General features: G+C 44.5%; 1 protein-coding gene across 1 annotated transcript in view; it reads left to right on the top strand.

Moving 5' to 3' along the window:
* C2CD3 (C2 domain containing 3 centriole elongation regulator) overlaps positions 1-15,768 on the top strand; it is a 76,992-nt gene that overhangs the window by 5,517 nt on the left and 55,707 nt on the right. Inside the window, exons 3-12 of the mRNA XM_075593223.1 lie at positions 1,135-1,292; positions 1,586-1,806; positions 3,232-3,458; positions 5,324-5,462; positions 9,358-9,516; positions 11,171-11,318; positions 11,768-11,931; positions 12,208-12,417; positions 13,477-13,586; positions 14,872-14,990. Of these exons, the coding sequence (XP_075449338.1) occupies positions 1,135-1,292; positions 1,586-1,806; positions 3,232-3,458; positions 5,324-5,462; positions 9,358-9,516; positions 11,171-11,318; positions 11,768-11,931; positions 12,208-12,417; positions 13,477-13,586; positions 14,872-14,990 (1,655 nt within the window). The remainder of the gene's footprint in view (positions 1-1,134; positions 1,293-1,585; positions 1,807-3,231; positions 3,459-5,323; positions 5,463-9,357; positions 9,517-11,170; positions 11,319-11,767; positions 11,932-12,207; positions 12,418-13,476; positions 13,587-14,871; positions 14,991-15,768) is intronic.

Raw genomic sequence — 15,768 nt, 5'->3', positions numbered from 1 at the left:
GAACCTGGGGAAGCTCCCACTTTGAAATAGTAAACGTGATGTACTCACATAAGTCTCATCCGGATCTGCGTGCTCCTTGCTGTGTGTAGATGCAAAGGAAAATCACCCTTGCCGAGGAGGAAGGATGGATCAGCAGGCACAACTATGCAGGAAAGAGTTGCAAATGGCTGGACTGGGCTGAAAAATGCTTTATTTAAACATGGATATAAAAACCAAGAGGAGGGGAACAGACCCCTGCACCTCTTGAGAGGTGCTGATCCTGTAGGTGTGTGATGTGGCAGCACCACTCAGTAAGTATACAGGCATACCCTACATTAACGTACGCAATGGGACCGGAGCATGTATGTAAAGTGAAAATGTACTTAAAGTGAAGCACTACCTTTTCCCCACTTATCGATGCACGTACTGTACTGCAATCGTCATATACGTGCATAACGATGTAAATAAGGCATTTGTAACAGGCTCTATAGTTTCCCCACTTGCGCACAGCTTTGGGATAGGTAGGGAGCAGGTGTTGCTGTTCAGGACGTGCTGACAGGCGCATGCGTGAGCTGCCGTTTGCCTATTGGGCGATGTGTACTTACTCGCGAGTGTACTTAAAGTGAGTGTCCTTAAACCGGGGTATGCCTGTATCTCAGTCAGTCGGGTAGTCTTCCTCCCTTTCTGCAGGCGTCTTGGGATTCTTTGTTTGAATTGGGAATGCTGGTTGGATCTTGATTCCCTGAGGACACTTCATTTGTTTCTTGGCCCATCACAACTTTAAGTATATATTTGTATCTTTACCACACATTTGTGCATATTTCACATTTACCGTATATAGCGACCAAAACATTGGAAACTCCTCAATGTACAAATAAATACATTTTTTTTTTTAAATAGCATACTGTTTATGGTGTCTCCGGACTCCACAATCGCATTCTTGAAGGGTGATTTGCCAATCATTTTTCGAAAGCCAACTCCTTGATCCATTTTCTTTTTATATTTTCCATTGTGTTTCTACAATGTGCAGCAGAAGCACTTTCATGTCCTCCAAGGGGCAGATTCACTAAGCCCTGTTAAAGGCAGTTAACGCCGGCTCGGTGTGCGATACGCAGTGAATCCTTTGTCGGACTGGTCTGCTCTTGCTCTTCACAGATATGGGTGCGCTCGTGCTGGAGATCATGACCAAGCCGGATCATCTTCCTATTGGCCGTGTCCAAATCAATGGGATCCCACAGCTCTCCCCAACTCATCCCCTCAGCGGCTTCTTCACAATTGTGTCTCCAACGTCCGAGAAGTTAGGGGAACTGCAGGTAGAGAAACTGTTATTCTTTCCGTTTGGAGAAAAGAAGAACCTTTTCTGTAGTTGGGTTACATATATATAGAAATATGGAGGGGAGGGAAAGCAGTTGAAATACATTTTCTTTTGTGTACGTGGCACGTGTAGTAAAAACACAAGACAAGGGAACCTGTGCAGTCAGTTGCCCCCCCTTTTCTTTGCCCCTTTATCTGAGTGTCTGTCCCTCGAAGCCCTCTTGTAAGTCTGTGTTCCCCTTGTTGGGGTTCGCGGGTGTGGCACCTCACGTTATTTCCTTGGCCTTTTCAGGTGTCCGTGGCACTGGAGCCCTTATCAGAGACCTACGATAGCAGCAGCTCTGTGCCCAACACAGACATTAGCCTGGACACGGCTCTATCTGGCTCTGGGGCCCTCTCGAGGGTTGAATTGAGCCACCCTGCACTGATTGAACCATTACAGCCCTGCAAGCTGTCCTTAGCCTCAGCAGGCAGGCGGGACTCTGAGAGCAGCAGCAGGGCCACTACACCCAGGTAACTAGGTCCCTCCAGCTATTTATCCTCGGCATGCACACAACGGCCTCATACATAGGCTGCAATAGGTCCCTCTTAAAACAAAGGGCATCAAAAATCTCTTTGTAACAGACCATGTGTTTGGCCATCGAAGCCAATATAATCATTTGATCCTATACTAGAATAATTGTGACCTACAGATCATCATGTGGAGACACGACATACAGAACTTCTACCACGACATCTGTGTGTCACGTAACATCACGGAGCGACGCTACATACAGTACATGTACCACGACTCCTGTGTGTCACGTAACATCACGGAGCGACACTACATACAGTACATATACCACGACTCCTGTGTGTCACGTAACATCACGGAGCGACGCTACATACAGTACATGTACCACGACTCCTGTGTGTCTGGTAGGTGAATCTGTTAGATCCTGCTGCAGCGCAAACTGCCTTTATTTTAAACCCTTTAACGGCAAAAAAGGTTGAAGGAGGACACGGGAAAAACCCAGCCACAAAATGTACAAAATCGACAATAAATCATACAGCTACAAAACAGTCATACGAGAGAACTACAATACGTGCATTTCCAACCGAATGCTAAACAAATGCTCAGACATAAAGGGAGTTTTCCAGGTGATACGGGATCTCTTTATCCATTGAAAGTTTTCAGACCCAGCTCACACAGGTAGGTGACAGAAACACACACACACACACACACTCTGCTATCCAATCTCACCAGAGCTAAAAAGCAACACAGCAGGACACGCGTTACAAATGAATATACAGGAAAATAAACGATACAATAATATATTAAACTGTCACAACTGAGGTTACCGGGGCCCACAAGGGATCTGTGGGGTTAATGATTTAATCTAATATTCCGTATGTGTAAAGTGATACAAACTCCATATGTATATCTGCTAGTGTTTTAGCTTCTGTGGGGTGATACGTGTTAGCCCAGAGAATATGAATTTTCTCATTAAAATGATCTTGTTACATCAGTTACCAATTAAGATACCATCTTTATGTATGCATGTATATTTGTATTTCTATAGTCCCAGCAATGTACACAGCACATTACAAAAGAGACCATAGTATACAGGGAATTATAATAAAATAAGTACCACAAACATAAAATCCGACAATAGGAAAGGAAACCCCTAAATTTACCATAAATATTTATTTATTTCACGAGAGTCTTTAGGCTTACATCTTGAGATTTGCATTTTAACTTTTATTTTCTTGATAGAATCCAATGTGAGCCTTATCTCCCATAGACTCTAACATATATATTTTATACAACATATAACCTATTGACTGCCATCTAGAAGAGGGTTTCTAGCCAAGCGATTGGAACACAGGTATATAGATATTGAGGTAGGTTCGGGGGTGTCTGTGAGCCTAATCGGACAGTTGTGTATTGTTCTGCAGGGGTAGAGATTACTTGTACTTCCAAGAGAATTCTGACCCCAACAAAAAACCCTTACGAGGATCACAAGACCACCTAAACAAGGAGGACGTTTATGTGACTGAGGCCATTCCCCCCAAGAAGCAGATCTTATCTACCTGCAACACACAGGACAGACACACTGCGGAGCAACACAAAGATGGGCACGAGCTGGTTTTCAACGGCCCTGCCACTAAAGACTTGCTTTCAGGTGAGCATGGGGCTTAGATCTCCTGTAAGACTGGGTGACCCGCAGGCATTCTTTAATGATTATCACAGAAAACACGCATGCTTTGCAATTAGTGGCGCGTGTGTGGTCGGCAGTTATAGCCCAACAATCTCTTTAGTTTCCATAGAAACAAAACGCAGCACAAGGAGAAACCAGCACATAGCCTAACAGCAATGGGTGGTCCTCGGAGAGTAGGATTTTCAGGGGCTGCCCCTTTATGGAGGACTATTCTAGCCATTGCAAGTTGGGGTAGGACTCAAGTAGAAAGGAAACAGATAAGAGGGTATATTTCTATTGATGTATCAATAATGAAACAACATGCATAGTCTATCACACAGTACAGTAAGCATACCTGGTCTTGGTTACATTGTTGTTGGTATACAGTACTTCTTTGTTGGAAGACCAATGTGGTGGGCACTTGGCTAGGTTGCATATTACAATTGTGTAATGTCAGTTTGCATTGATACCCAAGTTGGTGGATACATCTAAAGGATTACACGTGGAATAGCTATATCCTAATTCCACATATGCTGAATGCATGATGTGCATGTAGTTTCAGATAGGGCTGCAACCCTACAAACCAAGAAGTAGGATTCTAAATAAAATGAGCATAAACTCTCAGGTTTTTAGTGTATTCTCAAAGGGCAAAGTAACATTTATTTTGTGCTTTATTTATAAATAAACTTTATTTTTCTTTCAGCGCTTCATTTTGTTTCTTGTGGAACAAATATGTGCAACACCTTTTCGTGTTGTAAATCAATAAACGTGTACTATTTTGTATTACTGTGCTAGAGAAAAATGCAGGCTTAATGGGAGGATTGTACAAGGCTCTTCCACCAAAGGGGCCGTATCAGATCTAATTTACTAGTAGAAAAGCAAGAAGAGTATTGTAATAATCTTTCAGACAATATAGAAAGACATAGGAAAATACTATTTTACTCCGGTGGCTTAAAAGTCAATTTCAATGTGAAAAATGGATGTTTGCTCCTTGAGCAACTGCAGTGAAATTATCAGCAGGCAGTTCGCTGGTCACCTGCAGCCGTTCCTAGGCTCGGGTTGGACAAGTTGAAGAGCCCTGGTTAACAATCTAATTGTTAGTGATAAACTGTCCAAAGTCACCAGAAACCCACACTTTCTCTTGAACACACTAGTGACAGATGTGTGTGCCTGACTTCTCCCGCGTGAGGTATTTTTGTGTCCCCTGTTTGTGTATATCGGAGTGTACAGGCTGACTATGCAATGTCTATAATAATAAAGATTGTTTGGGTTATAAAAAATACCTTCAATTGTGTTGTTATTGTTGTTGTCAAAACTGGTCTTTTTTTATTTATTTTCTCCCATATTTATTCGCTGCTCAGTATGTTTACCCTTAGAAGACCTGAGGGGCCAGCCGCGTATTAGAGTGCCACTCAACAGATCAAAGATGGCGACCATCTTGATCACACCCTCTAGGCCAGGAGTGGCCAAACTCCAGTCCTCAAGGGCCACCAACAGGTCAGGTTTCCAGGATATCCCTGCTTCAGCACTGGTGGCTCAATCATTGACTGAGCCAACTGTGCTGAAGCAGGGATATCCTGGAAACCTGACCTGTTGGTGGCCCTTGAGGACTGGAGTTGGCCACCCCTGGCCTAGGCTGCAATGCATTCTTCCTAGTTTCCAAACATTGATATGATGATAGTTTTAAAGGTGAATTTGAATGTCAAGTTTGAATAGAAACTGCACCAGTTTTCACACTGGGCAGGAAAGGGCTTATATTAAGAGTTACACTTCCTGGTCTTGTTCTCCCACCACAAGGAAATAATTCTTACATGTGTACCTGTATCTTTTTTCTCGTATGTACTCTTTAGCGCTCTTGGACCAAGGAAGCAAATTGAGGGACGCAATGGTGGTTTCTGCTCTGAAATCTGACCCCAGCATGGACGTTGATGTGGATTCGGTGCTCCCGCCTGCACTGAATAAATATCTCTCCAGCTCAGCGGCAGTAAGGTGAGCGGGAGGCGGCAAGTACATGAGCAAGAGATAGGGAAGGTCCCAAATGGATTGTGAAACGGTGTACTGAAGAGAATGAATGCGAAGCGCGCGGGCCTGTACGTTTCTGGCAGGAGATCCTCTGCCCCTGGTGTCCTTCAGCACAGTAATCATTGTATAAATGCCCTCAGCTATATTTCTGCATGTTTGCAATAGATCTGGTCCAGCAGAGTGTAATACGCCTCATACAAGTGTTTTATTTGTACCTACAGTATTTGACTGTACAAGTTAAAGGGGATTCCACTTAGGTCAATTTTTTTCCACTTATTACTCACGTAATAATTTTATTTCTAATGCATATGTTATCATGCAATGCTCTCGCAGTTTCATGGAGCAGTACTGCAAAATGTATCTTTTTAGGGAAGATACAGAAATGGGGAAAACCGCTTCATCTGGATCACCTTGGGAATGGGTGCAGGATTCCTGCTGGGTTGCTTTTAAGAGCATTAGGACAAAATCACCCTTACCAAGGAGGAAGGTGAATCAGCGGGCACGACTACGCAGCAAAAAGTTGCAAAGGCTGGACTGGGCTATAAAAAAATCTTTATTAGAGCATGGATTAAAAAACAAGAGATGGGGAAACGGCCCCCTGCGCCTCTAACGCGTTTCACCCAGTATGGGCTTTTTTTAAGAGCATTAGACTGTTCCTTAAAAGGAACCAGTATATGGGGACATATTTGCTAAGCATGCTATATAAGATCACTTCAGGCACTGTTTAAACACACATTATCCCTGCGGGCTATTTTAAGTGCATTTGCTGTGAGGTGCCTTCCGGCACTAGAAGAAGTCGTATGGAGGAGACTGCTTGGTGACTGTGACCCTTTATGGCCATTCACTTGTATGGCCTGTAAGTAGTCACCGGCGCTGGGTGGTGTTTTATGGAATAGCACTGCTTGGTAAATACGGGCCATAGTGTATTTGCAGTTAGGTTCCTGAAAGCTAATATTCACAGGGCTGCCACCGCCAGTTAAAGGCTAACCCGGAGACTTTTTGCAATAAACATTTTTACATTTATTGAAGTGACCCTTCTATGCTGGCACCTACCAAATGAAAATTTCCCTTGGAGTAAATTGCCTTGTTGGAGACGGAAGTGCGGTCCCGGAAGTGGCGTCACTGTTGGCACGGACTCGGAGGCCTCCCACGCTCGGTGCTTATGCACAGGAGCCATTGCCGACGGCTCGGCACGCCTGCGCAGTAGGCGCCGTTCGGACGCACCTGCACCGCGCGCAGACGCTCAGAGGTGCACAGACAGGCGCGTGCGCGCACACAGAGGCACACGCACAGACAGAGACAGACACACATACACGAGGAAGAGGCCCGCGCACACAGTTTAAAAATCTCTATACTTGCCAGATTTGTTAAAATAAAATGGTGTGCACGCGCGTCTCAGTGACATGCGCACACCATTTTATTTTAACAAATCTGGCAAGTACAGGCATTCCCCGCATTAACGTACGCAATGGGTCCAGAGCATGTATGTAAAGTGAAAATGTACTTACTGTGAAGCACTACCTTTTTCCCACTTATCGATGCATGTACTGTACTGCAATCGTCATATACTGTACTGCAATCGTCATATACTGTACTGCAATCGTCATATATGTGAATAACTGATGTCAATAAGGCATTTGTAACAGGCTCTATAGTCTCCCCGCTTGCGCACAGCTTCGGTACAAGTAGGGAGCCGGTATTGCTGTTTAGGACGTGCTGACAGGCGCATGCGCGAGCTGCTGTTTGCCTATTGGGCGATATGTCCTTACTCGCGAGTGTATTTAAAGTGAGTGTCCTTAAACCGGGGTATGCGCCTGTATAGAGATTCTTTTTAAACTTTTAATATCCACATTCTTTGCAGTGTTTTTGGGGCTCTTTCCTTAATTTGTTTTTTGATAGAACTGTTTGTAAATGGATTTATATATATATATATATAGATAGATAGATAGATAGATAGATAGAGATATATATATATATATATATATATATATATATATATATATATAGATAGATAGATAGATAGATAGATAGATAAATTTATACATCCAGAACTCTCCCCTTTGTTTTTTTATTTAGCTGATGATGGCAGCATCATTATTTTAAAGAGTTAATAGGGAGAAAAAGAATGACCAGATCACATTTGAATTAAATGGTACGGTCACGACCGGCACACCTATGAGCACGTGACTTGTGTATGTGACGAGGGGTTAATACACCAAGCTATCCAGCTGACTCATTTATTTCCCAGCTGGGTCCTTAAAATGAGCAGCATCTCCCCAGACACCGTCACACTACACTTCAATTCGCTGCCACCACCAAGGATAATTCCAGGTCTTTCCTGCAGAGTCCTTGGTCTCTGTTTACTAGGAAAAATATGTAATTTAACACACAGCCCAAAGTGGCAAAATGTTGCCTAAAATGTGGTTAATCTCTTCAAGAAGTGTTCAATTCATTTAGAGCCCAAACGCAATACTAATTACATTTTAGATTATATATACAAAAATAGTACAGTGCTTGGTTACAGAAAAAAATGTTCCAACAAACGTACAATATAGAAATGCCAACAGTGTAATGATATAAAACAGCCTATAAGCTCATCCAGAGAGGTCTCTGGGTTTGGAATATGAGAATTCACGTTGTTCGGACAGAATACTCCTTTGATAAATGCTAATTTCCTAATACAAATGCATGGGTTTTTATCTTACCTTTGCCTCTGTCACACAGATGAGTCCCACCTTCTGCGGGCGGAGAGTACTGGTACTGTGGACCCCTAAAAAAATTTTTTTTAAAAAGTAGTGGTACTGTTGGCCTGTAAATGTTACCAAAAATAATAGAAAGTGGTGTCATTGTGGACCGGTAAATACTTTTTTTTTCTTCTTCTTCTTTTAAAGTAATGGTACTGTGCCCCTGTAAGTACATTTTAGAAAAAGTAGTGGTACTGTAGGCATGTAAATAGTGGCAAAAATAATAATAATCATAGAAAGTAGTGGTCCTGTAGGCATGTAAATAATGGCAAAAATAATGATCATACTTGGACCACTGGGTATTGGACATTACATTGTAAAGAAGTCCCCTTCAGTGTATTGCTGGCCCATGTAAACCTGGCCCAGTCTGCAGATAGAGCTACCACAGCAGCACAGGTCCGGTACTGGCCACACGTCAGTGTTTTTGCTCATTTTAAAATCAAGCGCAGTTAGATGCGTTTTGTTTTAAAAACTTTATGTAACCACGTTAGGCAGAGAAGGGTTGGTACCAGCGTCGGTCCTTTCTTCCACGTAGTAACAAAGGAGGGAGTAGGGGTACGATACCTTTTTATTGGACCGACAAGTAGTTATGGTGCAAGCTTTCCAACCTCTCGGTAGGGGTAGGACCTGATGAAGGACCCTGAGAGGTTGGAAAGCTTGTAACATATCAACTACTTGTTGATCCAATAAAAGGTATCGTACCACCTACTCCCTCTCCCTCCTGTGTTACTACATGGGAGAAATGTTGAAGTTATGCATATTTAAATAAAAAATGAAGTAGTGGGATCTGTCATGTGGATGGGATTAAAGGCACAAGAAGATCTGGGCTTTATAGACATCAGTGTAACGTCACATACTCTCTGCTCCCCATAAGAAGATGCAATATAGGTAAATGGCTTGGCGCTGGTGATATGGCTGCTCAAGATATTTTTATTGATGCTTTTATTTTTTAATCTGTACATTTTATGACATTTTTATACTAGAACCGCACGCTTTCGAATGCCCCGTCCTGCCGTTACCAACCGGCGACTGACACGAGCATGAATAACATTGCATATTGCAAACTGATAGAAATATGGTAGAGTATGATGCATGCTGATAATTGACTTTCATTGAAGGGATGCACCAGATTTCCTATCCCAGAGACTTCTCCAAAACCTGCTCAATATCCACAAGTCTTCCTCAAGCAGGGATGTCCTCCTCCAGTCTGCGGACTGCATGCTCCCTGAGTTAGAAGCTCACAGTGAGACCAGAGCCATCGAGCTGCTTCTGGGCAGGTAAGTGTGCGTGCCAGTCTATGCTTCGTATAGAAAGGCTTGGGGCACTGGGTTGTTTTTGATGTCTGTGTGATGCCAGCGCATAGGTTTGGGGTGACCGGGTTTGTGTGTGTTGATGCTTTTGTTCTTGAACGCGTCATTCTGTCTTAACGCTATAATCCCCTACATCAGAGGTGGCCAACGGCTACCCTCAAGGGCCACCAACAGGTCAGGTTTTCAGGATATCCCTGCTTCAGCACATGTGGCTTAGTTGAAGACTGAACCACTGATTGAGCAACCCTTGCTGAAGCAAGGGTATCCTGAAAACCTGACCTGTTGGTGGCCCTTGAATACAGGCGTTGGCGACCCCTCCCCTACATGCTTCAACATTTGTTGGTTTTCCTTAACCGTTGAAATCCAAAACTCTGCAGACACCTATACTTTCCAGAACCTCTCTAAGTGACAATCCATTTTGCATGGGATAGAACCATATGGAAGATAGAACCAGGTGAAGCTTTAATTCCGATGTGATGATGTCACTTGCCCACATTTGAGATTGGAGGCCAGTAAACACTGGGGATGTGCGTATGTATATCGTTATTTATATAGCGCCCACAGTTCACTCAGCGCTTTACAACTGAGACAATACAGTACAGGGAATTATAATACAATAAGTGCAACAAACAAAATTGGACAGTATGAAACTGAATCCCTGCCCCGGAGAGCTTACAATCTAAGTGTATATCTCCCAACATACCAGAGACCGCAGGTGAGGCATTAAAGGCTATAGATGGCAGTGTGAGGACACAATGCTTGGTAGGAGGAACTGTGGGTGTTGGATAGTAGCCATGAGTACAGGCTACTTGGATGCTTTAAGAGGTGTGTTAAGATTTGACTTCAAGATGGGGAGAGAGGATGCTTGGCGTATAGTGCGTGTCGGGGCGTTCCACAGGTGAGGGGAAAGGGTTTAAGGCTAGAGAGCAGTAGAGGTGAAAGGGGAGGGGGGGGAAGGAGACAGTTATGGGTAAAGCCAGGAGATCTCCCGACATTTAATTAAATGCCTGGGGTAAGAGCGCGGGGCCTCTGCAATCGCCCGCGCCCCACCAGAAAAATCTCCCGCCCCCCAGTTTGCGCATCCCTGACTTAGCCCATGATCTCGCAAAAGTTTATATACAACTACAAATTGAGCAAAAACAGCTGTTCTCAGCCGAAAATCCACATAGACTTTTTTAATGAGAATTTTTGCCCCGAAAACTGCCTTCGACAGACACAAAGTAAGGGCCTAAGTTGTAATGAATAAGTGGCTCGAGGCTGTATCCTGTGAGATGATGGTAGAAAAGAACATAACCTGACAATCTAAAATGATAACCCAACAAGTGTGGTCCACCAGGACTCTAAAATTCAAGGTTGAAGACAATGCCCCTATGTAATAATGTTGATTCTAGAGAATACTCACATAGCAAATCTGACTTGCTGATGTCACTGCTGGGCTCTATAACATCAGTCACCTTGGGGTATATAAGACTGCTTGGTACAAGGCAGTCACTGGGTGAATGTGTGTCTCACATGAGGCTGATATCACTGCTGTTCTCTATATCACTCAGCCAACAACTGACTTTTATTCTAATCTTTTTTTTTTTTTTTCACGTTCCTACCCCCTCTCCGTCTCTCCCAGCTCCGCTTTGTCACCTGCGCGTTACTGGGATGGGACGGGCTCGCCACCAGAGTCTGTATCGGCAGGAAGTGACTTCTACAATGAGAGTGAGCTCAACGACCCGCACTATGACCAGAGCCTTCTGGAGAACCTCTTCTATACAGCACCTGTAAGGGATTCGGGAGAATCAGTTATTTATTCTTCTATGATGGACACCACCGACTATATATTCGGTGCTTTTATACTGTAAAAATGCAGGCAATATAAATTACCGGCAAAGCACCAAACGGAGGGAAGGGGAATCCTTGTGTGTTTCCAATTGCACCATGTAGGTTGTAGGTTCATCAATGACAACAATTATCAGGGATTTCAGTGTCTGGCAAATAGTAGGGCTGATGTGTGAGGAGGAGGGGTGTGAAGTCCTTGTTATGCTATTTCCCTAAAAAGTATCTTTGAAAAGAGGGATCTTGAAATACACTTGCTGGGACGGGATAGAGATTTCACAAGTCTGATTTATAATTAATTTAACACACTCAGAAGTCAGTTTGTGCAGTGTCCAATTATATTGCATGAAAGCTGATGTAATAATCAATGAATCTTCGTTCTCCCGATGTGAAGAAATCGGACACCAGCCTCATCGACTTCCTCAGTGATGAGGATCAGATCAAATCTCGAAGGGAAAAGGCTACAAATAATACCAAAGATCAAGGGCTTCAGCTGGATCAGTCTCAGATGTCAGCAGCACATGAAGTCGGGGACAATGTGTCATTAAGAGACTCCAGGTAAAAAACAATGTATACGCAATATTTTTATGATAGTAAGCACGTTAACAATTACTTAAAGCATTGAAAGCCCTCTGACGACATTAAGATATTTAAATATATACACTAATATATTGGTCCTACTCTAAAATTCAGTGTACACGCAGAATTAAAGGTTCCAAACATACATGCAAAGGCTTCACATGTAAATCCCTACCTTTTTATGTTTGGGCATCACTTGATGTGCATCTCTTGATAACCACCATAGGAGCTCAGATTTCTCACTGTCATCATCAGCGTTCATAGGACGCCGAAAAGATCCCTTAAAGGCGCACTGAAATCTGACACCGTCAACCTGACCATGGACCGGTTGGCGCTGCTGGGTCGAATCCACGTGGCACGAGTGGTCGTGGAGTCCTTGAGAATCCCGGCAGACAGCACCCTGGTCACACCGAGCAAGAAAAGCAGCAAGGGGAAACCTCCCCGGCCGGTGTCCTCTGTCAAGCGGTAAGAGTGGGTGGGGCTCTTGAGGAACACCGCAGAGAGGACAATACATAGCGATCAAGACTACAGCTGGGCTGTTACTTGGCATTCAGGTGTTGGGTTTTTAGTATGTGCTGGGGTTGTGCAGATGTGAAGCTGTATTGGTCATGGAGAAGATAAAGTAACAGCAGCATTTGTTATGCTTTTATATGCTGCCTTAACCTTGGCAGCTATTAGTGCCCGTCATGTTTTTCTGTGCCATGTGTTGTAGGTCCCTGAACGGGCAGATGAGTTAATAGTGCCAAAAGTCCGTTCCCCAGGTGAGGGTTAGAAAGCTGGAGAGCGTGGAATATTTAGTTGGGTGAATATCGTCTTTTTAACAAGGATTCAAGGAAACTGCCGTCTTGGGCACAGGGTGTCTGTTTGAGAAAGGGGACCAATAATAAATGATGTTTCATGATGGTTTTTGTGTGTTTCAGATCAGTATTGTATCTGGTGTACTGCGCTTTGAGTTTATCTTGGTATATAGTATGTGAAGGAAAAAAATAGATACTATAGTATAATACCTTTTTATTGGACCAACTATGGCTTGCAGTGTGAAAGCATTTAATCCTCACAGGGTTCTTCAGGTGTGGCAGTTGTTCGGCACGGCAGCGGTTTTGTATGCAATTTTGTAATATGATGATTTATAGTGAGGGTTGGGAGAGGATGTATAATTGAAGCACTTTAGTTGCTACAAGCTGTGTGAAAAATGGGCTGTACGTTGTATTCTGGCAGAAAAGTGCCATGGGTCTATTGTAATGTAATTATACTACGCATACACATCTAAATACACATATGTGTGTGTCTCTTTGTATGTATGAGCATAGTACTGGGGGGGTCAATGTCAGTCTTCAAGGGCCACCAACAGGTCAGGTTTGAAGGATATCCCTGCTTCAGCACAGGTGGCTCAGTCAAAATGATTAAGCCACCTGTGCTGAAGCAGGGATATCCTGAAAACGTGGCCCTTGAGGACTGGAGTGGAGCACCCCTGGCCTAGTAACATATATAGCCTCCATGCTCTCGTATCCAACTTGTCCCCAGAACCTTTTTTGTGGAGTTCCACTTCCCAGTGTCCCCCCGGAACAGAGCAGGGGAGGTCTCCATGGCATCCGAGATAACTCGCCTCGTCTCAAACAAGATTGCAGGCGGATGTAAGTGCCCAGATATTACGTTGCACGTATGCATGACACAAAGCAGAAAGAACAAGCACTCACAATAACAGCAGGTACAGTATCGTGCAAAGGGTGCCTGTCGCTCCAATCAGGGACAAGGTGAAGGCCAAAGATGGAAAAGCTCAAACAGCACTTTCCTGTTATTAATATATAATAAATGTGCTATTTTGATAAGCCCAGTGGAGCGCCGTTTGATCTTTTTCATACACATTATTTATTTCGGATTTTTTCTAACACGCTATTCCCCAAGAAACTCCATTCGAGCGTGCGTGTAGGAACTTAGGGAGGACACTCATCCAAAACCTACAAACGGGACCATAGGAATTTTTACAGACCCAGTCCCTGCCCCGTGGAGCTTACAATCTGTTTGTGGTGCCTGAGGCACAGGGAGATAAAGTGACTTGCCCAAGGTCACAACGAGCCGACACCAGGAATTGAAGCAAGTTCCCCTGATTCCCACTCCGTGCCATTGTTTTACAGTCAGTGTCTTTACTCACTGAGCCGCTCCTTCTCCCATTGATGCACATTATATAGTGATTCACTTAGGCCCCTCCAGCATGTTAACCTCCTTATGACCTTGCTAGGTTACGTTGCTTTATCTCTGTGCCACGGATATTATGTTGTGTTAACCTCACTGCCGTACACACTGTACTATTGATCTACAAACTTGAAACTTCTTGGTCTCAAAATGTGTGGTTTAAATTAAACAATTCCCCCTAATCACTACAACAAAAGCCAAGTTGAGGTTTGGAGGCCATCAAAAAATCACCAAAGAATCCCTTTAACTGCCAGCGGGACATTTGCATACAGTGCCTTAGTGGGACACAGAAAGTGAGTTTAATGTGGCCCATCTTGTCTGCCTATTTACAGTTAACAATCCAACTTGTTTGTGTCTGTTTTTTCTTACCTTTGCCTTTCCACCGCATTTACTGACTGGAAGGAATAGGAACCCCACACATGTAACCAAAACATTGTGGGGTGATGCCTGCCCCAGAGAGCATACAATGCTTTATTGCAGGGGTGGCCAACTCCAGTCCTCAAGGGCCACCAATAGGCCAGGTGGCTATCGTTGACTGAGCCACTGATTGAGCCACCTGTTCTGAAGCAGGGATATCCCTAATACCTGGCCTGTTGGTGGCCGGGGGGGGGGGGGGGAGGGGGGACTGGAGTTGGCCACCACAGCGTCGGTTCCGTAAATTACGGCAGGCGGCTGTTTGTTTCCTGGCATGTCATTCACCAGCCCGGTTTCCCCTTGTTCCTCCAGTGGTGAAGTTCCAGCAGCGTTTTGTGTTTCCCGTCCTGTTCAGCGGGCGGATGATTGAGCACTGGTGGAACACAGACCTGACTTTCAGGGTCTTCCTGCGGAAAGGATCCCAGCAAAAGGTATAAATACGTTTCACATTCTCCGCTTCCTGGTTCCTCTACCGCGTTTATAACACTGGGCCGTGTACACCAAGCCGTTCTAAGCCGTAAGGCTTCGTGAATGGGGGTGCAAGATGCCCGATGAGTCCTCATCTCTTGGGGAACATGAAAATCTGATTGTCAGCATGATTCAAGTATCTTCCTGGGGAAACCCAGCCACTAAAATCATGTACGGTCACTTCATAGGCACCCACTGGTGTGTGTGTTTATTTTATATTTTGCAAAAGGGGTTAAAATACGTACAACCGCTCTTATGTGGGTGATGTCTCTCACTTTTACTGCATGTCCATTATATGCTGTGTCCTGCAACTTTAACAGGAACAGTCTAAGTGTGTTAGGCTGAGTCCATAGAAAGAGAGTCGGCGCTGAGCCGTGCGGACGCTCCGCGATGAGCCCCGTCATCCTCAATGAGGATGTCTTGAGAGGGGGCTCCCGCGAGCATCCGCAGGCGTGCTGAGGCGCAGGGATTTTCAGCCGATAGCAGAGCCTGTTTCTGAGCGCGCTGTCGGCTGAAAACCTCCAATCAGAGCGAAGCAGCGTCAACGTGTCGGTGGTTCGCGGGCTATTGGCCCAGTGTCGTCAGTGCTCCGCCTCCCGATCGCGCACGCTGGCTCGTCTGCTAGTTCATGCAATCGCTCCTGATTGCGCAGACAAGCCTCAGGGTCAGCACGGAGGAGCGCAGCTCCCGCCTCTATGGACGCAGCCTTAGAAACAGAGGGCACACATTTTCCTTCACAAT

Source organism: Ascaphus truei, chromosome 3 (assembly GCF_040206685.1).
Source record: "Ascaphus truei isolate aAscTru1 chromosome 3, aAscTru1.hap1, whole genome shotgun sequence".
NCBI lineage: Eukaryota > Metazoa > Chordata > Amphibia > Anura > Ascaphidae > Ascaphus > Ascaphus truei.
This window is presented reverse-complemented; position numbering and strand designations above follow the sequence as displayed.